The sequence below is a fragment of the Callospermophilus lateralis genome, chromosome 1 (genome assembly GCF_048772815.1).
Source record: "Callospermophilus lateralis isolate mCalLat2 chromosome 1, mCalLat2.hap1, whole genome shotgun sequence".
Lineage (NCBI taxonomy): Eukaryota > Metazoa > Chordata > Mammalia > Rodentia > Sciuridae > Callospermophilus > Callospermophilus lateralis.
Window position 1 is genome coordinate 198,629,153 of NC_135305.1, and position 27,627 is coordinate 198,656,779.

A 27,627-nucleotide genomic window follows, 5' to 3' on the forward strand; every position below is an offset into this window, starting at 1 on the left:
TATATCATATTAATCTATAATTAAGACAAAGACTTGGGTTAAAAAAGGAGGCAAGACTGTTGCTCATAGGTGAATTGGGTTCTCATTGAGGCAAACACACAAGCTTGTTTTTTTTTTTTATTTTTTTTTTAACACAAAGTGCGAGATTTCACTAAAAAAGGTTAAAATTGAAGTGAGTAATCTTCAGTGCATAATGCAATTGTTAATTTTAGCTCCTTGCGTGGGTGCCGCTCTGACTTGAACAGCCGGCTGTAGCCTTCATTAGAGAAGAAGCAGGCAGCTTGAGACAGGTGGAGCTGGATCAAGCTGTGAACGTGATTTGCTGGAAGCTGGTCATTAGTGTTAGAAAACCAGTCTTATTTGTTTTGTCCTTCACCCTACCATGATTATTGCAGTTATTATTATTTACTTTTCGTCTTTTTTCAGGTTGACGATGATGCGTCAAACTGTGTAAGGGAACCGCATGGAGATGGGCATTCTGAACTGTTAATGGGGACATGGGACGCCAGTTGCCTCTGATTACTTGTGTGGATTTTCCCGGTGTAGAACGACAGAAGCCGCTAGTAAGTCACCAAGACCTACAGCAGGAATTCTGCGTGAAAGGTAAAGGTCCTCTCTGACTGTCACCTCATCTGTATTTTACTATTATGACACAAATGTGCCTGTTCGTGTGGAACATTTCACTGACTGTAACCACGGTAGACGGGGATCCATATCAGAGGCTTGTTTGGCTTGTAGTTTGGAAAACTAGAGCTCAATTTGTTCACTCCATTTTACATCTGGTCATGATCTGCTTTTTTACTGAAATGTTCTGATAAATGAGTTAAGGCAACCAAAGTTCTTTCTCCTCCCCCTACTCAATACACTGAGAAACAAGCTGTTTGCTAGTGGGAAACAGAACTTTTAATTTGTTAACCACACATACTGAGTGCCAGTAGAATATGAGAAATCTGTCAGAATGCACCGGATCCTAAAACCTTCCCAAACTCGAAAGCATTGATCATTAGTCACTTAAAGACTCAAAACACTGTCCTTTAGGAAAACTATTCCTTTTACATTCCCACAATCCTTTGCCAAATGAGCCTGTGTATTTTAAAGATCATTACATCCCATCTGTTCTGTCATGGTAGATTTTAGCAAATTTGCAATAGAAATTGCTGTGGTATAGATTTTTCTTATGCTTCCTATTTCCAGTTGGAAATAAAATCATTGAATTAGTAAATGGTAATTAAACACTCTCCAAGAAACATCCAATACTAATTATCACTGGACAGTCGTTACTTGGGAATTTTAATGAAAAAAAAAAAAATAACTTTCTCAGTTATAGCCTCTTTCTCTCTCTCCACTTTTCCTTCCTCTTTTCCTACATCCTTCCTTCTTTTCTTTTCCTTTTTCATTGCTTAAAAAAATAAGGAGGAAGTAAGTGCTAAATTATTCATGAGCCTCCTCTGACAGCACATCAGAAGGGGAAGTGGCAGAGATTTTATGGAGGTAGGGAGGAAAAAAAAATAATAACAGGCTTTAACTTTGAAAAGCCATTTCCAGTGTCTGTATACTAGACTCTTGTGAGCCTGGAGTAGCGGAGTTGAGTTGCGATAGCTTCATTAGAGCTGCCTGCCAGACTTCCTCTGCAGGATCTTGCAGCACCAGCAACTGACAGGAGCCTGGGAGAGGGCTTATGCTTTTAATAATGTAGCTGTCAGTTTGAAGGCTGGAAATATTGACCCTAAAAGGTTTATTGCCAAAATTAGATCCCATATTTATACTGAATTATTACCTCTTCAGTTGATTTTTGCCCCTTGTTGAATATACTATATTCTTTGTACTAGGTAAGTGTGTCTGTGGTTGAAACTTGAAAATGATCTTGGAGTCATTGTAGAGTTGCTGCAGAACATCATTCCCACCTCTTGACCCAGAAGTTGAAGTTCAGCTCTTCAAGAGTTAGAGAACTATTCTCATTTTCTTCCTCCACTTTGTAGCAGGGCATGGGCACTGGTAGTTGTGTGGGAGTTAATGTGTCTTCATCTAAGATTAGTGGATCTGTTTTGATGGCAAGGTACATCACAAGTGTGCTTGCATGTGTGCAGAGGGGTGTGGATGGGGTGACCGCATCTGCCTCTTATGTGTGCATTGGGTACTTGATTTCATCTCTTTTTATCCTCTTTTTCATATAAAATTGATGGGGATGCCTGAGTGGTTCATATGAATTTGAATACAAAGGGAGAAAAGGAAAATGTCAACAATTAGAGTCAAAACTTTAGCTGCACTGATGATGTTTTCTGATATCTTAACCTCCTAGGGCATCAAACCTTGTTATTTTAATTTGCATCTGGGAGAATGTCTGAGCAAGGAGACCTGAACCAGGCGATAGTGGAGGAAGGGAGGACTGAGCAGGAGACAGCCGCTCCAGAGAATGGCATAGTGAAATCAGAAAGTCTGGATGAAGAAGAGAAATTGGAATTGCAGGTAAGCCTGGCTAGATGCAGATTCTCATACCACTGTGTGCTTTTTTTCTCTTTCTTCTTTTCTAAAATACTTTGAAGATGTGTTTCTTCTTTTTTTTAAAAAGAGTTTGACTAGTTAAATGGTTAGGAAGTATTTAATGCTAATCCTCTCCTTTCCCAATTATGAATAATTTTTTTTTCTTGATTGAACTATACTCTAAAATGCCTTTTGAAATGAAAAATATCCAAGGAACATATTTAATTACCGAATTTGCACACATCATCCCAGGACCAGTTGCTAGACCACTTTGAGCGATACCTGCAGGGCCTCTCCAGAGACACCTTTGGGCTCTCTGAGTTTTAAAAATGGGCTTGCAATTCTATAGAAAGATGAAGATTTGATGCAGAACACTATAGGGGAAATAAGACTGGCAGTGAGTGAAGGAAGTGGACAAGTGTTATAATTAAATACACTAAGATTTATAGGGAAAAGAGATTTGGTAGAGGAAATACAAAGGGTACTTAGAAATGGTGTGTAAGTATCAATTTCCTTTGAACTAAACTTTGAAAGTGTTAACTCTTTATGTACCAGTAGTTGGCAAAGACTGAGATCACAAAATGGTCAAAAAACATCAAGGCTAGCTTTTCTCCTCTCTTGTATTTTTTTTTTTTTTCTGAAAAGAGAGAGAGCTGAAAATTAACTCTTTGGGGAAGCTGGGAGCTAGGGCAGGGGTTTAATTGGAATGCCTGGTCAGTATTGTTGATTTCTCAACCATTTGGTAGTGATGCCTTTTCTTTTCCACTTTCTCATTCTCTTTCTCTCTCTCTCTCTCTCTCTCTCTCTCTTGCTTGTCTGTTCACTGTTCTTTTTCTTTTTTATTTCATTTTGTTTCTAACACACAGAGGCGGCTGGCAGCTCAGAATCAAGAGAGAAGAAAATCCAAGGTAGGGTTCTTGAGATTCTCGGTAGAGCCGTAGCGTGGATGTTGTATATTTCACATTGGGGATAAAGGATTTGCCAAAAACTCAAGGCAGTTGTGTGCAGATGTGGTGGGTCGCAGAAGGGTCGGTGTTGTCTGCTTTTAATGTGATCATGTTCGCAGGTCTCTTTCTTTCCTGCTCTGTATGCTTTTTTTTTTTTTTTTCCAGTTCCAGCATTTAGAGTTTGGATAACTGCAGATATAAACATTTGATCCATTTTCACATTTGGAGATTTCATGGTGCTTTATAAAACACATAGTCTTTTGTTTTATTTTTATTTTAAATAAAATTTGGGGTAGATGATTTAGTCTCACCAACTGATTTCTGCCTTAAAATAAATAGGTACTGCTATTTAGTACACTTTATCATTTAATCATCTTCTCAGTCAAATCCCTCTGAGCATAATTTTAGGGGAAGTTGATTTTGTCAGCTATTTTTCTCTTAATATTTGTATGACATGGCAGCAATTCATTCTTCATGTGTTTCCAAAGTAATGGGCACAGTTGGCTAAAATTGTTCCTTGCATACATCCACTCATCTTCTCCTCTATCTCCATCCCCATCAACAGAGAGGTCTGATGCTTTGCCCAGGTGTAGACAGTACTGAGCAACAGATTTAGAACTTGCTTTTTAAAATTTTGGAAATGTCATGTGGACCTGGAGATGATTTGACAGCCTGAGCATGCTTTCTGTTTGTTTTCTTTATTTCTCCTTCTCTCCCTTTCTTCCCCCTCTCCCCACCCCCCAGTCAGGAGCAGGAAAAGGTAAACTGACTCGAAGTCTAGCCGTCTGTGAGGAGTCAACAGCCAGACCAGGAGCTGAAAGCCTTCAGGATCAGGTATAATCCCTGTCACTATCTTGAATTGCATGAGCTAGACCTGTCTCTGTGTGCATGATGATGAATTTGGCATTAAACAGTGTTTTGGGGGAGAAGAGTACACCTGAAGAAAGAAATACTTTTCTTGCTTCAACACCTGTTTATGAGACATTTTAAAATAGTTTAAAAGCTTATCACAGAGTATTACGTTTGTTTTTTTCCAGACTCTCTGAAAACTGCAAATGGAAAGGAATTCAAAAGAATTTAGATTAAAACTTAAATAAAAAAAAAGTAAGCACAGTAGTGCTGAATTTCCTCCAAGGCTCTCTCTTGATAAGGCTGAACCAAATATAGCCCTAAGTACCCTGTCTCCTTCCTTGTTGGAGATGTCTTACCTCTCAGCTCCCCAAAAAGCACTTGCCTATAAGAAACACAACCGTTGGCTCGTATGACACTTGTGAAATAATGACTAAGGTGCATTGAACTTTGAAGACATACTTTATGGGCTTTGGTGGAGATTGCTCAATACTGCAAAAATTATCCAGAAATGAATCTGAGCTGATGGTGAATTTAAGTTAACATTATTAACATTTCGCTGCATCTCCTTACCTTTAGTTTTGCTCCTTACGGCAAGATTATTGGGCTCCAAAAATTTAAATTTTAACAAAACTCTTGTATGACAAAATGAAAAAGTTCACATCATATTTATTTTTGTTTGCCTTTAGGCAGCACATTAGCTTTTATAAAAATAGTCTTGCTGCTGAAATTTTGCTTATTTTTTAAGAGGCTGAGAGCAGTCAGGACAAAAGTTAAAATGATTTATCTGAGCCCAGGGGAGGGAAAATTGATTAAGATGTCCTTATTTTTGTTTGGTTTTGTTTTGCTCTTCTCTCTTCATTTTAATTGAAATACTCTAAATTCTCTTCATGGACATAGAGAACATTGAGAGCACTTTCTTTAAAAGGACCAAAAATAAATTCCTTATAGACTTTTGTCCTAAGAGTATTTTTTTTTCTAGCCTCATTTTCTTAACCTGCCACTCATGTCACAAGGCATGAACAGGCTATCATTCAGTGGCCATTACTATGTTTCCTACATCTGCTTTATTTAACTTGGGCTCTGAGAAATGTGTGGCTTTTCTTCAGCATTTTATTTGTGCTTCTATTTTTAATGGAGATTTGAAAGGGGGGAATAATGTGAATATCATGGCTTGTATTATTAAATGTTGATTGATGGCTTATAATGTACTGCACATGATACGTGTTAACTCTGCGGAATGACAGACCCTAGCAGAAGTAATGCTCCAGTTGTCTCCCACTCCTAGTGCCAGGCAGAGGAGGACAGCCTCTATAGACTCAATCTGCTTTTAGTCCCATTGGACAAAGCACAGGAAGACATTTTTTTAAGACATCATCTGTATCATAGTGTCCAACCTGGACCTAAATCTAGTTTCTCCGTATGATTGGTGCAGAGAAATCAGATGCAAACGGTGCTTTGTTCCTGCTGGTTCCAAGCTCAGGAAACAAAGAGTAGCTTGTAGGAGAGAATTAGAGCCTGCAAGCTTTTCTTTAACTAGCTGGGAGTGGTGGGAACAGGGGGCTGATAGAAAATACCCAGACACACACATAAGCAAGTGGCCCTGCTACCTTTTTAGAGACTAAAGAAGCAGATCTTTGAGTTTATATGCAATGCCTTCATTAGATCTCACCGGCACTAGCAAAATGTGTGGACTGAACCCAGAGAACAGTGGCAGAAGTATACAGTATATGGATTGTATCGCTTCCCCAATGTTTGTATATTCACAGTATTTGGAAAACTGCCTTCATTTTCCTGTGTGGAAAAGACTTTCTTGCTACCTGTATTACTTGATCTCAGACCCATACCTGATGGTTCAGTCTGTCCTTAAGTTAAAGGAAGTTTGCTTTTCTAATGTTATACTATTTACCTATCAGTGTATTACTGCAACTTGAATCATTCTTTTACTGTTGTTGGATATAAACTTATCCTGTACCAATGTATTTATTAACACTTGTATTTTATTATTGAGTATATCAATAAAAATATTAAAAAATAACAGATTGTTTTTTACCAACTCTAAAGCACTTTTGTGTGTTCTTTCAACACCATAATGCGTATTTATGTACAGAAAAGTAGTTTTTTTTTCCTGAGTGTAGTATTTGTCAACACATGGCATCAGTTTGTACATATTTTTTTTTTTTGTAGTGAAAGTTTTTCTGTGCTTCTGCTCTTGCATTTAAATTGTATTTCCAAGCCTCTTTGATTGTAGATTCAAGCTTACAGAGGCTAAATGTTTCAGTTGGTTTTGAAGAAGTAATGAGACCATTTTCATGATCAGGGTGCCCAATCCACAGTTTCCCCCCTTAATCAACTGGCAAATCGATTCTTCCCTGTCATAGCCCGCAGTCATGCCTTAGCCAGAAGTGCCCCAGTGTTTTCCTGAACAAGTAGAAGCAAATCATTACCCTGTAGTCTGCTTGAACCTTTGTCAATTAAGACATTTTTTTCCCCAAATTGTGTTGTGAAAGGCACTATAATCAAATCACATTTCATTTTACATATTTCATGTACATCCAATTCCCCAGGATAAACATGTGGCAATCAAAGAAAAAAAAAAAACAGATGAGATAAATATTTATCAGGAGAGCATGTTTTATTTCCTCCTCTATGTTTTTTATTTGTTTGTTTTTCCAAGCATGGTGACTTTGTTCTAGCCAGGCGTTCACAGTGGAGCCCCTCCCAACAAAAGAGATTTGGCCTCAGAGGACTTTTGTTTTATGCCTGTTAGGTTAGCCAGATTTGCCAAGAACCATTATGAAGACCAGATTGGTCACAGTTAGAGGAGGTGCCGGCATCGATTTAGTCACATGTAAAGTGAGCATTAGCTTGCTTTTCCATGAGAGACACTATTAGTCACTGGGAATACATTTTCCCCCTACATCATAAATTTTAATGTCACTCCTGGGAAGAAAGCTTCCCACCATGTGATCTCTTACATAAGAACAAATGGGCTTCGTGTTGGCTGCTTTGTCATAATTTTAATTATGACATAACTTTTTTCAAAAAACTAATGAACATGATATGGCTCATTCTTCTTCAAAACAATGAACATACTATCAGACAAACCACTAGTGTTTGTGAATTAATGCAAAATGACCTGTTTTTCAGCACAAAATAAATACTAGAGAGAAGATCCAGCTCCCAAACTGTAAAGGGTCAATTTTATATGAAGCAAGAGAGGGTTCGAGAGAATCTATTTATATTTTGGAAAGGATTAGTTGATACTAAAATGAAAAAAAAAATTAAGTATTTATATACAATTTATGAAAAAATGTAATTCTACTGGCTACATTTTCTAAAAGGCAATGCTTCTTGTAAATATATATTATAATGACTTATTGATGGCATTTATAAACAATCATGATAATCCATACCTGGGATTCCTGGTGTCATAAAGCTTGATTTATCATTGTAGGAGTAAATTATAAATTTAAAAGTAGGAGTATTGTAAATTGTAAAGTAGGAGTTTATTATAAAATGGCTATTGAGGGCTTTCTTTATGTCTGTTCTATCTGTAATAACAATTCGTAAAATCTGTCTGTCTATGTTTGTGCCAATTTCTCCTTATAAGGAGTTACAAAAGAACTACGGAAGCCTTTTTTTTTTTTTTTTTTAATACATGACAGTGGCTCTGATGCAAGCTGATGGATGAAGGAATTTTTCCTAGGGAGTTAAAAATAAGCCTGTAGAAAAAATAAGAGTTGTGATCTACAGGAATTTAACTTAGTTAAGGTTAATATTCATGAGGCAAAGTTTCAGTACTAGATGTTTCTCATGACCTCCCCTTGACTTCTAAAGTTCAGTTCACCTTAAAGGGCAATTATTTTTCTGACAGGTTTAATTTTTACCATTTAAGAAAAAAAAAAAAGTCTGCACCTGGCTTTCATTTTTCTGTACTTAATAACCTCTATGCAAAATGGAAACCAGACAGAGATTATTAAATCTGGCCCTAAATTATTATATTTTCTCCCCAACAGGAATCAATTCATTTACAGCTTTCCAGTTTTCCCAGCCTGCAAGAGGAGGATAAATCTAGGAAAGATGACTCTGAGAGAGAAAAAGAAAAGGATAAAAACAAAGATAAAACCTCTGAAAAACCCAAGATCAGAATGTTATCAAAAGGTGAATGTGAAAATGTTTCCTTGACTTCCTCAATTTGGGCACATATGTAGTTCTAGAAGTTGTTCTAGAGAGCACATGCATATTCACCATCTGACAGGCTCTGCATATGATTTTATATGTGTACATATGTGTGCGTGTAAAAGATGTGAACTTGATTTCATTTCTGTTCATAGTCTATCATTTGTGTAGCTAGGATATTTTTGGATCACATAATCTTTCGTATTCACATGTGAATCTCCTGTTTTCAATTGCAAGCTGTACAAAGGAGTAAATATAAATGTGCTCTTAAATTCAGATTGATTAGACCAGTTAACTTGGAGTGGTAAACAGCAATGATACCCAGTTTTCTATCTTAACCCTCATGTTTATCTTAAAAGGCAAATGGCAACCAGATTCTGTCAGTCAGTGAGGTTGTCTCCCAAGCAAGTACAGAACTGTATGTTCATGGATTACCTGATTCACATCTTACCTGAGTTTGGTCTCTGCATCCATACACTGTCACACAATGTTTCATTTTTAAAAATACACATGCTACTTTAATATACATTCTACCCTTCCCACTCCCCCTTCCAAAAAAAAGCCCCCAAAAGTAATTCCTTCTAAAGCTACAGCCTTTTGAATATTGCCATACATATCACTGTACAAAATAAACCTAAGTTAAGTTGAAATGAAGAATGCCACACATAAATAACCTTTCAGTAGACTTTTTAAAGATAACCGAGAAATAACTGGGCATGTGATCTGCTGAGGAGGGATAACCACTCCTAATATCAAACAACATTTTGGCTTATAACACTTGTCTTTGCTGCTCTATGCCTAAAACTCGAGGTGTACACAAGAGTCAAAAAGCTCATCTTTTTAAAGTGGTTATGGAAAGTAAGTTTTATCTAGCATCAGGAGAGCTGAAAGACTTGGGAATGTTTAGTGCCCACCTGTGTTTTGTACTGATTAATATTTAGGAGGTCTTATAACAGAACTTTCATTTTTTTTTTCACCTCCTTATTTCCAAGAGAAAAAGGGTTCTGTAACATCTCAAGCTTTAGAGCCTTCTCTGGAGGTTGGGATTTTCTGTGATGTGGAGGCTGTGCCTGACTGATTTGCAACACAGGGTGAACATGTGACAGTTGTCTCTACCCCTCCCGACACCAGACTGTGCCCACTTCCCCTTCCATATTTGGGTCTTTCCACAGTCAGGATCTTTTCAATCCCCAAGCCTTATTTTCATTTTGATGTCACACTGCCAGGTTGCTAGTTATGCAACATATTTTTTTTTCATAACAATAGCTTCTTCTAGAATGTACCTGAGCTGGAGGGAAAGGAGGCGGGCGGGGTGAGCATTTTCTATCCCATCTTCCCGCCATTTCTTACAACTCTGCCCTTCTGTTTGTTTCAGACTGCAGCCAAGAATACACAGATTCTACAGGCATAGACTTACATGAGTTTCTGATTAACACTCTAAAGAATAATTCCAGGTAAATTATTAAACAAGCCTCTTTATTATTGGAAGGTTCAAATAAAATGTTAGAGTTATTTATCCAGATATTTCTAAGACAGTTGTACAATGCACATGCCTTTCCTGATGGCTTAAACTATCTCCTGCATTTCTTTTTACCTGTTTCAAATTTGCATGTTTATTATTGATAGATTTATAACTCCTGGGTTGTTACTTTAATGAATAAATGATAGTTTATTAGCTTTACTTTCCTGGTCACAAAAGAAATAACTGATGAAGAGGGAAAAATAGAGAATAAAATTATTGATATGAAGTAAACCAATTAGGTTTCAATTCAATTTTATACCTATCTAAATCCAATATCTGGGCTTTATTTTACTTCAGTTTCCTGTGAATTTAAAACATTTTTTTATTTGTTATGTTTTATGGTACTCATGGCTTGAATGCCAACATAAACACTGACTATAAAATTTAGATACTACCAAAGATTTAACAAATGATAAAAAATTATCTGGAGCAAAATGAAATAATGTGTAAGTGAATGGTCGGCACATTCTAAAGAAAAATGAGATGTCGTTTTGTAACCACATACATTTAAATAATCTTCTCCATGCATTTAATTAACTATTTATGTCCTTGGGATATGGAAATTATAAAACCTTTAATTCTAACATTTTCTTTTCTTTTTTTTTTTTTTTTTGCAGGGACAGGATGATACTCTTGAAAATGGAACAGGAAATTATTGATTTCATTGGTGACAACAAGTATGTTAAATGGCAGTGCTGGCTGATGAGATGATGGATCTTAGTTTGATATTTGAATTAAATTACTCATTTTGGACAGATTTAGGCATAAAACATTGTTTAATATGTTTCTTGATTTGTTAAATGGAGATGTTATTGGAGTTGGGAGTCAGTTGTATGCTGATGGGGATTGTTGCTTGGACCACGCGGGCTCCTGCTTGTTAAATTCCTGACAAAATGGCTATTAAACAGGGGGCCACCGATTAGCATAGAATAGCTGTTCCACGAAGCGACCCTTTTCATTTTTATTATAGTTTTTTAATGGGCTCCAGCTGGCTGCAGTCAGTTATGCCTGGAAATAATTGTGCTGCTTTCCCTGTAAACTGGGTAATGACACATCTCCAGATAGGCATCTGCAGTCACGTATTATGTCATATCATTTGTCCTCTGCCTGGCTCTGTTGATAAGGTATCATGGACAAAAATAGAACACTTTCCAACAGATATTAAGTTCTCTTTGGCAGGAGAAATGTGCAACTATGAAACAATAATACGTATTGTAGCTTAATCAATACGTCTATAATAAGTGGAAATCTTGCCTCGAAATGAGGACACTTAAGTAATGCCAGAAATGAAAGCAAAAGGCTTAGTGGTTTGGATGAAAGAGAAATAGTTTTGTGTGTCTACCTGTAAAATGTGCTGTGGACAAGAAATGAAAATGCTGATTTCGCTTTTTCTTGTAACTCTGTTTCAGTAATCATTATAAAAAGTTCCCTCAGATGTCATCGTATCAGAGGATGCTTGTCCATCGGGTGGCAGCTTACTTTGGATTGGATCATAATGTGGATCAAACAGGAAAATCTGTTATCATCAACAAGACCAGCAGCACCAGAATGTAAGCCCCATCACTGCATTTATTTAGCATTTTCTTTTTTTCTCTTATGGGTTCATTTATAAGAGCACAGTATTAAATTCAAAGTACATGACATTTAAAATGTGCAGTGTTCTTTATCTTTTGCTCTTATCAGTAGTAGTGTGGCATTTATCTGTAGAAGATGATCTGCGATCCAAGAAAAGTTTGTAAAATTCAGGCAATAAAGTGAATTTACTTCCTGATCTTTTACATAGCTCTTGAAACATAATTCTCTTCTTTCTATCAATACTCCTTGAAATTACATACAAATCCATGGGAAATTTTATGTTCAAATGTAACTCAAATTGAAAGTAAAAGACTTTTAAGAAACCATGACATGTACAGAGTAATGGTCCTATTTCCCCTTTTCTGATTTGTTGACATCTATCTTATTGTGGTTTCCAGAGTAATAAAACCCCCTGAACCTGGAGACAGAAATCCTGCCTCTGAATTTCAATTCTACCTACCAGTTGTGCGATTTGGCACTTGTCATTTAAAATCTGCCATCTCAGTTTTTTTCCCCCTGCAAAATGACAGTTTTGAGCTAGATGAATCTAAGTTTTATCTCTAAATTGAAGATGATAATTTGATTTTTCTTCTTAAGATAATCACTTGATTTCATCTTAGTACATTATTATTGTCCCACTGAGTCATCAAAAGCATAATAATGAGTTTTAATTTGCTTTGAAACTTGGAGCTATCTCTCTTTGACCCATGGAACTTTTGAGTACAGTGCAAGCCACTTCTATAACAAGAGTCATGTTAAACTCTTCAACTGTCCAATGTAAAATATTCTCTTTTCTAATTCATTTTTCCACACTGTGCTTGGTAAGCTGTGTAAATTGCATGGTCTTTAGGAATATCATGTTAGTGAAGGGAGCTTTTGTGTCAAGCTGAGTATCATGATTAAAATATTCTTTTTCTTTTTCCTGTTCACTGGGATTGGAACAAGTGGGGATAGAGATAAGGCTCTTTGTCTCATCAGGGATCAGTCTGTGCTCAGGAGAGGCAGAGGGAAAGTCACACTGGAAGAGTACAAACTAGGAGATCTGGGACCACAGTTGGCTATTATGTCAGGGACACTGAGCACTTCACTTCTCTGGGCTTCAAATTACTTGAATATATGCCGGACTGTTTGAAGTGGATAATGTTTAAGGGCTCTTAAAGCTTCAGAATTATTGAGTCCTGGGGTTACATTCTATTTTACTGGCAAAACACATTTTAAAATTTATCAGTTTTCCACTCTATCTGATTGTTGACACGTGTGCCTCGTATTTTGAACAGTAGTGGAAGTTAAAGGTTATGTCTCTTAATCCTTCACATCTTTCCACTCCATCAAATACTCTTGCTCGTTTTTGTTGTTGTATGGCTGTTGATGTTTTCTATTCTCCATTCTATTTTTTCCTTTGGCTTCCAGGTACCATAATGTAGAGAAGTGCTGATTGGAAAAAAAAAAAAAACTACCTCCTTTTAATTTTTTTTTCTTTCTCTTTCTCTATAAGGCCTTAAGGAAACATGAAAAAGCCTCCAGATTAAATAGATTAAAGTTTGATATAGTTTCACCTGGTGGATATATTTATCTATAATATACACTCTTTGTTATCACAGTCACAGTCATATATATATATATATAAACATGTTTGTAGAACAGTTTTTGAGAATATTAAGCCTTTGTATTAAGACTCTTGCTAAACTTCAGTACCTCTAAAGCTGCTTTGTTCAGTATGGTAGCTATTCACTTTTCAATTTCAATTAATTAAATTTAAATAAAATTAAAACTTTGAAAACTTAGTTTTCCCTGTAGGCTAACCACATTTCAACTGTTCATATTGGATCTATAGACTGTTTTCATGAGTTTGGAAACTTTTATTAGCCAATTCTTCTCTAATATTTCCTGCAAGTTTCCAAGTAACACTAGAGGTTATAATCTGTCCTTTAAAACTTTGAATATTTGAATAACAAACATCATAATATTAGCCCTTTTTAACTTCCAAAAGAATGCCAGCATTTTTTGTTTGTTTGCTTTTTTTTTTTTTTTTTTTAAGTGGCCATTTTAAAATAGACCCCGCATGTTTATAAGTTCAGGAAGCATCTCTTGAAGATGTGATAGCTCCAGCAGAAATGCCAGGACTCAGTCTTGGCTTAGTTCCTTGCTCTTACATTTCCATTTTTACCCACCCTTCTATGAGTCAAATCATCCCTAAACAAAAGAGACAGAAGGCTACATGTCATGGAATTTCAAGTATTTTCTGAAGAGTCTAGCATATCATTGTTCAATCCAAAACTGTCAACTCCTACTGTTCTATTCCATACTTCTGATCATCTTTTATCTGATTGGCTATTAGGGGACAAGGTTAATGGTGGAGGTGATTTGGGGATAATTGATACCTCTTAATCAGAAAAGAGGATGAATTAAATGTTCTTTTTCAAGTAGTAACGTCACATATTTCAGGACCTGAATCATTTTTGTGGTTTTAGTGAAGAGAAAACAGCATTTTGCGGAGACTTGTATGTTGGATTTTAAAATTCTATTGCCATGGAATTGAAAGTGGAATTGAAGATAGGAATGGAGAATTCACAACAGGCTATCCAAGGCCCAGGTGTCTTGGGATTTTTGATGTTGCTTTTGTCATTGCTTTGTCTTTGGTTGGAGGGTGTCCTTTGGATTCTCTGAAAATTTTAAGTGTTCTCTCATCAAGGCAATTGACATGTGATGGTTAATGGGAACCATATTATTTGAAATATTGATTTGAAATATTTTCATTTATTTGATGGAAGGAGGCAGGGATGAGAATTTCTTAGATGGGTTCTTGTGAGTTTTGTGTTTAGAGAATACCTTTTCAATTTATACCGATTTGTGTTACTTCAAGGCAAATACACAGAAATGCTTATATTAAATGGCACTATGACTTTGAGAAATTCAACAAAAATGTCAGTTGAGGATATAAAAGTCAACTAAAAGTTTTGGGGAGGTAAAATATTCTTTTATAATTTTTATTTTTCTTCTTTACTAACACACTGTTGGTATATAAAGTGCTTCTCTAACTTAGATGCATACATAATTATGCACTGTTAGCTAAACATTGGCCATGATTTATTTCCCAACATAATGCTTTTCTTAATGAAAGGCAGTTCAAGTACTTAGAGATAAGTGACTTCAAAAGGTTTAGGTTTTCATGGAAACTAGTTTTACATGAAGTCATACTATTTAGGTCATAATGACAAATGTATTAGGAGAGTGGTGTGTGTGTGTGTGTGTGTGTGTGTGTGTGTGTGTGTGTGTTTAATTGATTTCTAGTATTTTCTGAACATACTTAGATATAATATATAATACATTTTCCCTTTCATGATGGAAATAATTTTTCTCAGGACGTACTTCTCAGCTGATATCATCTCTTACTTAAAATAGCATTACCTACAATTATTTATTATATTGGATGTTTTCCCCTTGTCCCATGTACATTTTTACATTTAATCCTACAAACTAGGTTTTAGTTTGAGGCTTGCAGAGGAGCAATGGTCAGCATGACTGGAGCCTAAATCAGTAAGTCTAATAAAAAAATTCTTAAAGAATTCAATTTTCTTAAAGAGAACTATCTCAAAAACAGTGAGCAAAATTCTCAAAAATATTTTAAGGATTAGATGGGAATCCCAACTCTTTAAGTCCTTCATTGTCTCAAAAGAAACATAGATTGAAGGACTGTCATTTTTGTTAAGATATTTTTAAATTTCAATTCAGTACTATTAGTGGATAATAGAATTTTCCTGCAATTTGATAGTTCTTGCAGGATTTTCTGTACTCATTATATATGTGACTCGTTGAAGGGGTACATATATTAAATTTAAGCCTTGCTTTCTTCCATTTCACTTTTTTCCCCAAAGAATGAAAAGGCCACATCTAAAAAATAATATTAGTATAGAATGTGAACTTATTCATTATGTTATTACAGAATTAATGCCACAAGCTACCAAAATGACCACCCCTGTGGCTTCATACCATATCTATAATAGCATCAGTGAAGTGAGAAGAAGAAGAAAATATGGAAAGATAGTTGCAGTAGAGTCACTAGAGGTTTTCTGTTAATATAGTCATGGTTCTGGGAGCATTTGTGAATTTCCTGATGATAGCAGAGTAGTCATATCTTGAAGTCCTGTTGTATACACAGACAAAATTTTCCAGACAGAAAACACTTCCAGCAACTGCAACTTATCAACACATCTATACTCCAGCATCTAGACTTCAGTCTCTATAGTTACACAAAAACTACAAGATAGGATTTCTGTCACATTGAGTCTTACACTCTGCTTACAGAAACTGGCTATTCACTTCAGAATCTGCTATCTTAAAAGCCGCAAAATGTAATGAAACTCTTTGCAGACCCATAGTAGGTACCTAGCAAGTATCTAGAGAATGATTGCATGATCAAAATCCCACTATGTTAAGTATCCACTAGAAAATAAAAATAGATTTTGTGGGTACTACCAACCCACCTGATTAATGGCTCATGTAGGCATTTACAAGGGTATTAAAGAGAGTTAAGACTTAAATATATAGAGTAAGGAGAGGGATACACTGAAAGTGGGGGTATTAGATGCAAACAAATTTATGATGACTTTTACATTTATTAAGCACTTAGATGGGCATTATGTATAGATAGTTGTATTTAGTTCTCATAGTCATCTAATGAAGAGGATTTTTTTTGAAAAATAATTTTTCCAACCTTATTGAAGAGAAAACTGAGGGAGAGTGAATGAGTTGCCCAAATTATACTGCTACAGATAAGAATAGAATCCTGATCATTTACCCTCAACTCCAGGGATTTCATGATTTTATAAGAGAATGAATTCATCATGTTATGTACATCAACCCTCATGGTCTACAATTGTAAGGGCTGACTTCCTCCAGTGTCTCCTCCAATCTCATGTGAACTTCCACTGGACCTGACCAATTCATTCTCTCTACATTTGTCTCCAGGAAGTATAAAATCATGAAGTCCCTGGAGTTGAGGGTAAATGATCAGGATTCTATTCTTATCTGTAGCAGTATAATTTGGGCAACTCATTCACTCTCCCTCAGTAAATTTTCTTTTCAATAAGGTTGGAAAAATTATTTTTCAAAAAAAAAATCCTCTTCAACCAACCTAGATGCCCTTCAATAGACGAATGGATAAAAAAAAATGTGGCATTTATACACAATGGAGTATTACTCTGCATTAAAAAATGACAAAATCATAGAATTTGCAGAGAAATGGATGGCATTAGAGCAGATTATGCTAAGTGAAGCTAGCCAATCCCTTAAAAACAAATGCCGAATGTCTTCTTTGATATAAGGAGAGTAACTAAGTACAGAGTAGGGAGGAAGAGCATGAGAAGAAGATTAACATTAAACAGGGATGAGAGGTGGGAGGGAAAGGGAGAGAGAAGGGAAATTGCATGGAAATGGAAGGAGACCCTCAGGGGTATACAAAATTACATACAAGAGGAAGTGAGGGGAAAGGGAAAAAAAATACAAGGGGGAGAAATGAATTACAGTAGAGTGGGTAGAGAGAGAAGAGGGGAGGGGATGGGGGGAGGGGGGATAGTAGAGGATAGGAAAGGCAGCAGAATACAACAGACACTAGTATGGCAATATGTAAATCAATGGATGTGTAACCGATGTGATTCTGCAATCTGTATACGGGGTAAAAATGGGAGTTCATAACCCACTTGAATCAAAGTGTGAAATATGATATATCAAGAACTATGTAGTGTTTTGAACAACCAACAATAAAAATTAAAAAAAAAAAAAGTTATTGTGTCCAACTACAACCAAAAAATAAATAAATATTTAAAAATAAAAAAAACAAATAAATATGGCAGAACCAAAATAAATAAATAAATAAAAACTGAGTGAGATTTTCAAATGTGAAAGTTATCACTGACAATACAAATTTCAAGTCTCACATCTGTTCCAGAAAATTGAAAATCTGAAGAATAAATTGTAAGTTTAATGATTTACGATTTTAAAAAGGCAATCCCTAGCATTGGAAAACAAAACAAAACCAAACCAAGAGAAGTGGGTATCACTATAAAAGATCAAAAGAGTCTTATAGTAATAGAAATGTTCTGTTTCATGATTATCTCAACATCAATGTCAATATCCTTGTTGTGACACTGTACTATAAATCTGTAAGATAATATTGTAGAAAATTATTTTACAACAGCATGTGAACCTATAATTATCTGAAAATGGAAAAATTTGTTTAAAATGCTAACAATAAACATGAAGAAAATATTAACTCCAAAAAAAAAAAAAAGATTAATCTGCTACTCACAAGTGGGATGTATTCAAGCACGAACGACTAGGTACGAACGACTAGGCAGGCGACTAGGTTGACTACGTTGACTTTTGCCTTTAGTGAGGCCTAAGGCTATCCATGGGGAACAGAAAATAATATTTGTGTCCTTGTGAGAGACTATTCAAGATGCTACTATCTGAGCAAACTGATAACACTTTTGAGACACTTGCCCTTGCAGTACTATAACCTCCTTGGTTCTCAGAGATAACCAGAGTAAGAACAGCCGCGTGTATGGGACCTGTAACCTCCAAGCACACTGTTGGTCCATAAATGGAGTCTTAATGGCTCAAAAAAGCTGCTCATCAGAATTGGCTGCTATTTGGTTGGAGTAACAAATGCAGCCCCTAAGGTGAGGCCCACTCCACTGTGTTTGTTCATGCTTAGTTATCCCTCCTTGCCCCATATTATTGCATTAAATGTTTTGTTTTCTGGCATCTTTTATTTCTTACTGTTGGAATACTTTATTTGTTGTCAGATTAGCTGGTGACATCCAATGAGTCCCTTGAAAACCTAGGTTATAGGTATTAGAGCCGATGTCAATTTAATACTACAAGTGATATTGATAATGTCTTTACTCTCTGTACGGTTTCATTTTTTATATTTAGGATTGAGGCTAGAAATATAAAGATTGATTTTGTTAAAATATTTTCTATGCCACAGATATGCTTTCTTTTTTATATTTGCAGTATTTCCTTTCTTCCCCATTCCCCCATCACAACTTTCTCTCTACTTATCTTTCTTTCCTCTGTGTTTAGCACAAAGAGGCTGATTGTTCTTTTATTAGATGTTTTTTTCACCTTCTCCTCCTTTTCTTTATCCCAGAGGTAGGATACTCACTTATATTGTACCATTTGGAGGCTAGAAACCATCCACTTGCATTAGTGTTTTCCAAAAGGCCAAGATTAGCCACAGGCAATGAGAGCCCATGTGTATCCGAACATCTTTGCATATGTCAGAGCAACTGTTTAACTTGTCCCAGGTAATTTTCATGTTAAAAGGTTGTCATCTCTTGAACATTTTTTTTTCTTTTCTCTTTTACATCCACCTACTCTCATTGCCTTAAATCCCCTACTTTTAAGAGTGCAGAGCAAAGAATGGAAATAGCAAATCCACTGGAGGAGACTAGTTACAGATTACTATAACTGTAAAGCAAAAAAGGTGATCCAAAGGCATTGATTGGGGATTGCATTTTAAGGGGCAAGTCTAAGGACACAACCTTATGATTCCAGGAAAGTGGGAGCCTGGATGTTCCCTGAGTGTTTTCCTGGAGTGCTGAGGGCTGCCTAGTAACTGGCCCAATCTGCTTGTTTGTTCCAGAAAAGAGAATTAACTGAGCTACTTAGTAAATATTTGCAAATGAGATAAATTGATTTTGTTAAGAGTCCCTGAACTGATGGATAATTACTGCACTCAAGTAAGGTTCATGGGACCTTCCACTCTCTCAGTTGACAGACCCATAATATAGGAGTAGAATGCAACACACCAAGGTCAAAAGAACACCTGCTCTGCTTATTTTCCTGAAGGGGCTAAGGCTTAAAATGGGATTTTTTTTTTTTTAACCCTAAGGCATTTCACTCCCTGCAGGTGATTTTATTTATATCAAAATAAAGCAAAAAAATTTACAAAACAAAATCAAAAAATGCATTTTTCCCTCCCATGTTTGTTGTATTTCTTTCCCTTTGTCTAGGTATGTGAGTAGCACTGTGAACAAACTGAGCAGATCCTGATATGGATGCTCACTTAATAATCCTCTGAAGAAGACCAAACATCAATTTATTTAAGTGCCTCTTAGAAATCTGTGAGTGGTTGGCTGGCATCCTGTCATTTCTAAACATGGTAAATTTACTGTGCACTTTTTTTAAAGGAACGGCATTGAAAATCATCTGAGTAGAAGACAGAGATAGAAACCTGAGAATCACATTGCTTTCAGGAAAACCATGAAGTTTACTTACTGGCCAAACACCTAGTTCTTTTTTTTAATTAACACATAATACATGTGCAATATATTGCATATATACATATGTGCAATATTAGGTGGTGTTGGAATACATATTGTTTAATGATCAAATGAGAGTGATTAACTATTCAACATTTATCATTTTTTTGTAAGGATACAGTTCTTTAATCTATATTCAGGTTCAAAGTGAGACTTACTATTAATGTCAGGCAAACTTCATACAATTTTCCTCAGATATGATATTTTTTTTTAAAGAGAGAGTGAGAGAGGAGAGAGAGAGAGAGAGAATTTCAATATTTATTTTTTAGTTATCGGCGGACACAACATCTTTGTTTGTAAGTGGTGCTGAGGATCGAACCCAGGCCGCACGCATGCCAGGCAAGCACGCTACCGCTTGAGCCACATCCCCAGTCCAGATATGATATTTTCTCCATATTATTATTTCATAATACCTTAGAGAATATGAGATTCTATAGATAAGAGAAGTTAATGTCAGAAATATGCAATGAGAAGAAAAATTAAGTTTCTTATATTCCTTTCCACGTGAAATTATTTATGGGTCTTTGGTGTAAATAATTTACTATTTAATTTTGGAAATGAAACATACATGTAACATAGTATCCTTAATTTTATTTTTAAGAATCCTTTTATGGAGTAATGTTATCTTTAACATTGTATTTATTCACTTGCTTATTTATTCATTTATTTTGCTCCCAACTTTATTGGTAGATAAAGCTAGACTATTTTATAAGGGGGAAAACTGAGATTCAAGTCTTAATCTTACCTAGTCAGTAGATCAAGATCTTAGCCAAGACTTTTTCTTATTCTATTTCAGGGAAGGGAGAACTAATGTTAGTATAATCTGTGTCCACAATTAATGAGGACAAACAAGAAGAAAATCGAGTAATAATCTAGTACCCTTTGTTACCCATTGGTACTTATAAAATACTGATATGCATTTGATGGATTTTGAAAATTATGCAGAGAACCAAATTAAACAGTGTTAATACTAATATGGGTAGTAAACCCAATTATACTGAAAAAGAAAACTTCCATAATCAAAAAAAATTCTGGATTAAAAATTGTCTTGGCATATTTATAAGTGAGGTGAAGCCCTACTCTATGTTCTTCAACTATGTCAGGCATAAAAGTATTTCTCAGGTGTTCAGTACTGTGAGTACTGTGCTTTGAAGAGAAGTATCACTATACAATATACTCATGTTCTGTTCACTGTTAACTTGCAAAGCCAAGATCATTTTCATTAAGATCATGTGTGTGTATGGGAGTAAAAAGTAGATGGTGTTTGCAAGTCTGGGAGTGCAAGTGTGTAAATGGATAATATGCATTACACAATTTAGTGCAGTTAGAGAAAGGTTCACCATTCATATGATATTATCATAAACATATAATAGTTCTTGAGGGATCAAAATTATGATGACCTAGTTCTCTCAAGCTGTGGACAGAAGAATTAGGCTCAGAACCTGAGTTTCCCTCATTGCTGCTGTCTGCCTTGACAGTTAACAGCAGTGTAACAATTGTACCTTGGAAATTTTAGGGAATACTAGTTGTGCCTATGGATATCATAATAATATGTCATGTTGCTTGAAATGAATCTTCAAGCTATAAATTAGAGTCTACTAAGATAAGCAAACATTTACCCATTAACTTTTATCCCAGTTTTTCCTTCCCACTTTAATCTTTCCTGATTCCACAGAGGATCACATCTCCGAATTTCCCCATCTTTACTTCTTACCTTCTGTTCTTCAAACCAGTAAAACAAAAAAACTAGCATTTCTTGATGCATCCAAAAAAAATGGGCAATTTTTCTTTTTTTGTGGGGTGGGGTACCAAGGATTGAACTCAGGGGCACTCGACCACTCAGCCACATCCCCAGCCCTTTGTATTTTATTTAGAGACAGGGTCTCACTGAGTTGCTTGGCACCTTGCCATGGGTAATTTTCTATCAACTGAACAGGACTATCAATCCTGGACTTACCCAGCAAACTGAAATGCCATATTCCTATGTAACTTTCAATGGAAAATTTTTTGTACAACATTATTGTTAATTAAAAAAAAAAGCCTTTCATTCCAAGGAACAATAATCATACTTAGTAGTTTCCAAAGACAACATTACTTTCATAAAATTTTGCCTCATTTGGAAATACATGAATCAAACCATTATTTGAATATTATAGTAGAGATTGGATCTGTCATGATTAAAATTAACAGTAATGAAAATGTTGGTTCAATATTTATTGGCATGCCTTTAGATTTTGCCTACTCAGAAAAACCTGAACAGCATAAGATAAGGTTCTAGCATTTATTAAATGCTTTATCTGCATTGGGCTGAATAGTTTACTTGCATTATCTTATATCTATTTAATCCTCCCAAACAATTTAAGGTAAGTATCATGACTTTCTATTTTACATAACAAAGCAAATAAACAATACCTCTTTCGTGAGGAGGTTACATAAATTGCAAAAACTCTTACAATGACTGAAAAGTTAAAACTTTTATTAGGTTTGCTTCTCAAAGTTGTGTCCTTTTTTTTTTTTCCTACCAAGAATTGAACCCAAGGGCGCTTAACCACTGAGCCACATCACCAGTCCTTTTCATTTTTTATTTTGAGACAGGATCTTACTAAGTTGCTTAGGGCCTTACTAAATTGCTGATGCTGGCTTTGAATTTGTGATCCACCTTCTTCAGCCTACAGAGTTGCTGGGATTATAGGCGTTCATCACGGCACCTGGCTCTGTCTGTATTTTTAACAGCATGCTAATTATTAAAGCTATTGCTGAGTTAAATAGAGTATACTAGTTCAGGTTCATTTCACATGAACTTGCTGCATCAGTTTTACTTTTCACAGAGCCAAGTTTTGAGGCATTGGATATATTGATGCTACTATCTCTTAATGTATCACATAATTTGCACTTAGAAGTATGAAAAATTTAAAGAAAGGCAATGTACAGATAGTTAAGTCATCTTTTTAGCCAGTTTATTACCACTGGGGGGAAAAGCCTGAAGTAGAAAACTTTCAAGAAAATACACTGGTGCTGATAAAGAAAGCATTCACCATCAATTTAGTGCCGAAAGTGAGAAGTTGAACGCGTGTATCCAGTGCTGTGCCTTCTGCCAGTTAGCACCAGGAGAGAAGTGAACAAATGTGCAGTGACCCAAATCATGTGTGGGATAAGGCTCAATTATTTGTTCAGAGGCTTACTTAGAAAATACTTGGGAGGTGTTTTTTGTTTTTTTTCCTGTATGATAGCAGAATGCATTACAATTCTTTTTTTTTTTTTAATTTTTTTTTAACTTGGGAGGTTTTGAAAGTCTAAGGAGCCTAAAGTTGTCAGAAGCTAATCCTAAATCTTACTCAGAGACTAATCCTAAAATTGAAGATTCACTCAAATAGCAAGCATTTTAACTGATCGTTTGGCACTTTTGGGATAAAAATTGAAATATTTTTAGAATTTCAAGAACCTGGGCATATATCAGATGTTATCTTTGCACTTGAGACTAGATTGTGCATACTATTTTATTGCTTTTTCATGTAAAATAATACACAACTCACTTTAAAGGTTTGCTTTTCTCTCATGTAATTTTTCTACTTTATTTTTCATTCATGGAAATTTTGAACTTTTAGGCAAACTTGGAGAAACATGACTGTTAAGCTAAGTAGATGTGTCTGAAAGGTATGCCTGTTTGGTTGTGTTACAATATCAGGATCAATATAGTTCATGCATAACCAAGCTCACAAACTTAGGATAGCATATTCCAGATCTTGAGTTCATGTGATTTCTTTCACTTTTTCAAATTTTGTAGTCATCATTTTTTTCTTATCCTTTTATTTCTTTTTATTTCATGATTATTTGGTCTTCTCCTTCAGAGAGGAAAAATAAAGTCTTCAGGTTGTACACTATCATTTAGTTATGTTCATAATATTACCATTAGTAAATGCACATTTCTATGTATATAGATCAAGAAGGACATAGTAATGAAGAGAGTGATTTTGCAGGAAGGGAGGAGTTTACATACACTACAAGGCTTTGACGTGAATAAGCCAAGAAGCAGGGAGAAAAATTAAATCTGGCATTTCTTAAAAAAAAAAAAGTACAGTAGAAAGACTAAGAATTGCTTTGACAAAAGAAACATCTAAATGCTCATTTCATCTGATTACAAAATAAGACGTACTGTGGAAGAATGTTTTCTAAGTATTCATGTTGAAAAATACCTTAATTGTCCTTAATCCAGCGATTAGGTATAAGTCACTATTAAGTTGTCAAATTGGTTTCCTGTCTTTCTGAGCTAATAACTTTTGTTATTTTGTTGGTATGAAATACATGTTTATTATAATAAGCACAAGGATATAAAAGGTGAGAAGTAAAGTTTCCTGTTATCCTGGTTATCTCACCAACTAGACATACGTACTGCTCGCAGTATTTTATTATTAATATATGTTATAGTTTTAACATAAATATGATCAAGGTATAGCTGTTTTTGTGAAGTGTGCTAGTCCATATTATTGGATATCACTTGATATAAATGCATACTGCAGATTGCACATTCAGTTTCTTACCCAGTCCACTATGTATTTTGCTGCTGTGAGCAATGGAACAATATCTTCACCATTTATTACTATTTTCTTTGCATTCATTCTTAGAAATAAAATCACTTTGTCAAGGCAGATTCACATTTTAAGGCCCTTTAATCCACAGATCAAATTGTTCTCCAGAACACCTTTAAGAGGTGTCTTACAGACCTTTCTTGTCTTTGAGTGCCCTGTGCAAATGTCTTTCATGAGTAGTCTTGGGTAAAGGAGAGTCAAGGTGCTTTTTGTTAGTCTACTTGTCTCTGTTTATCTTTGCAGTATACTATAGAAACAGAGAACAATAAAATGTGAAAAGGTGTGCAAAATTGGAAAGATGAGTTTAAAACATGCTAATTAAAGAAGCTGGCTATTAATACTTTATATGTTAGATTTGTAAGGTTTAGTCATATTGAAAAGAGAATGAAGTGGTATAAAATGACAAACTGATAAGGGCAATGGTGAGATTAAATTATTTAAGAAGAATATAGGATTTTCTTTTTATTTTCAAAAAATGATGCCAAAATTTTAGACATGTTTAATTGTAAATTCCAAAGTATTAAGATAATAATGTCATATAGTTTTCTCTAATACTTTGGCAACAAAAATGTATTTGATAAATGTCTTACCATCAAAAGTTTTTTTTTTTTTTTTCTGTTCTGTGCAAGAACCCTTTCCTTCTTGAGATACTTATGCATATTAATGATCACCTTTCAGTTACTCGGAATGAAATTCAAAGACTTCTCTTTGCAATCCAACATATTTAGAATTAAATTCTTTCATTATGTGTGGATGTAGGAAAGGATCAAACTTCACTATTTGGAAGAAAAGTAATAAGTTTGCTTTCAGGAACCTATCAGATTGGGTAAACCATTTCAAATACTTCATGACCAAAAAAAAAAATAAATAAAATAATAATGAGTATTCATCTATTTCAAGCTTCCAGGGGAAATAAATCTAACTAAAATTGGAATTTGATTGATTGGAAGACAGAGTTTGATTATCTTCACCAGCAACCCTGCTTCTCAATTCATGAGCTATGTCTAATTAAGGAACAGTGAGGAGTTAGTTCTGACTTCCCAGGGTTTTTACTGGGAATGCCAAGAAACTGACTGGAAATGCAAGTCCTATTCACTTCATGTGAGGAATGAGTTTCACAGTAGATATGTGCTATGAATTGTGGGAAAATACATTTTTACCTTGAGAAGAGGAAACTATTTTCCATATAAAATAAGCGTTTAATTTATTTTCTGTACATTTTAGAGCTAGAAAGAACACCCCAAAAGGCTAAAATCCACAAGGAAAAGAAAAATTAGGCGTGTATGATGCATGGCCATGAGACACATAGTAGAGTACAATCATCATCAATTTAATAAATACCATGACCTTTTGTAGCTTTGAGAATTTTAGAGTTTCATTCCCACATTAATACATTAAAAGTAACTCATTACCCTTTTAAATAAAGACCTATAATATATTATTTTAGTTTCGTACATTTTATGTCTCAGAAATAATATTGCTATGGTGTTAAATTAGTTGTAAAAGGGATTTTTAAAAGCTGTAATATAATGGTGCATTATCAGTAATTTTTAGTTTAATCACTGCAATATTTCAGTTGTATACCTTAGTCTGTATGAACTTAAACCAAAATTGCTTTTTAGCTCTAGAGTCATAAATAGTTCTCTATAAAACCAACCTAGAAAAATATTACTAAGTTTGTTTAATTCTTTTTAAAGTAAACTTTAAATGACTACTTTATAATCATTCAAAATATTTTTCAGAAAAAACATGATGGATTTGTAATTTAAATTACTGCATTCTAATTTTTGAAAAAAAAATCTTAAACAAGATATTTGCAAAGCAGTTATTGAGAATGCACATTTTATAAATTACATCAGAAGAAGTAATATTCTTGCTTTAAATATTTGAATTATTGATTGGAACAAGACTTCTGATTAATTTTGGTTATGTAATTGATGTACTTTTTCTAAATATACCCTGCTTTGAAAAACAAATAAACAGAACTATTAAAAATGGAAATGAAATTTAAAAATAATATTCAAATAGCTCACTTCTGACATACTTTAAACTGAGATGTTTCAAAACTAGGAGAGTTAATATTCTCATTTCCAGCTTTCTTCCTTCCAAGGATCCTCTCAGATTGAAAACAGTAATACATATACATTTAATAAAGTTTTATATGTACTATGTATTCATATAAACATATAAATTATAAAATACATATTATACACATATAATATATTTAAATACATGAATATATATTAGGTATATTTACATCTCTATGATATGATTAATTTTGATCAACATAAAACATAAATATAATTTTTTTTTTTTTTGGTGGTACTAGAGATTGAACCCAAGGCCTTGTGCATGTGAGTTAAGCCCTTTACCAACTGAGCTATATTCCCAGTACCCACAAATTCAATTTTTAAAGATCTTCTTGATTCTCTAAATATTTTTTTGTTTTGGGGTACTGGGTACTGAACTCAGGGCCACTTGGCCACTGAGCCACATCCCCAGCCCTATTTTGAATTTTATTTAGAGATAGGGTCTCAGTGAATTGCTTAGCTTCTCACCATTGCTGAGGCTGGCTTTGAACTCTGCATCCTCCTGCCTCAGTCTCCTGAGCCATTGGGATTACAGGCTTGTGCCACAGTGCCCAGCCCTTGATTCTCTAAATTTTAATTTATGTTTTACTAAAAACTCTTTCTTGTTCTGTTTTATAATTACAGAATTTGTCCTCATATCTTATTCTTTTACTCTTTTAATCTTTCCCTGAATTATGATGATTTAAGAATAGCTGTACTAAATTTTTAATCACTCATATATTAATTTATTCATTTGACTGAATCCTTCCCGGGTGCCACATATGAATGTGGGCACCAAGGGTTAAATATTTTAAAAAACAAGATCCACCTGGGTGTGATGGCATACCTGTAATCCCAGTGACTGAGCAGACTGATGTGGGAGGATCACAGTGGAGGTCAGCCTTGGAAACTTAGCTATCTCAAAATAAAAAATAAAAATAAAAAAAGAAGGAACGGGAATATAGCTCAGTAGTACAGTAGTAGTTCAGTTCCCAGGACCAAAAACACAAAAATGAAAAAACAAAGTCTGGCGTACATGAAACTTAAAGTCTAGTTCTAGTTGCCATTCTGAATTCACACACTAATGTC

At 34.8% G+C, this 27,627-nt stretch overlaps 1 protein-coding gene across 8 annotated transcripts in view; it reads left to right on the plus strand.

Annotated features, from left to right (window-relative positions):
• Positions 1 to 27,627, plus strand: part of Arpp21 (cAMP regulated phosphoprotein 21) — a 151,002-nt gene that overhangs the window by 41,989 nt on the left and 81,386 nt on the right. For 6 of the 8 annotated variants that reach the window (XM_076868972.2, XM_076868946.2, XM_076868982.2 and 3 more), the window contains exons 2-9: positions 427 to 603; positions 2,300 to 2,466; positions 3,348 to 3,389; positions 4,173 to 4,262; positions 8,297 to 8,441; positions 9,835 to 9,913; positions 10,599 to 10,658; positions 11,391 to 11,531. In XM_076868972.2, coding sequence (XP_076725087.1) covers positions 2,338 to 2,466; positions 3,348 to 3,389; positions 4,173 to 4,262; positions 8,297 to 8,441; positions 9,835 to 9,913; positions 10,599 to 10,658; positions 11,391 to 11,531 — 686 coding nt within the window. In that variant the 5' untranslated portion in view covers positions 427 to 603; positions 2,300 to 2,337. Of the gene's footprint in view, positions 1 to 271; positions 342 to 426; positions 604 to 2,299; positions 2,467 to 3,347; positions 3,390 to 4,172; positions 4,263 to 4,465; positions 4,572 to 8,296; positions 8,442 to 9,834; positions 9,914 to 10,598; positions 10,659 to 11,390; positions 11,532 to 27,627 lie in introns of those variants that run through there. The other 2 variants (XM_076868955.2, XM_076868939.2) reach the window with 2 other exon arrangements.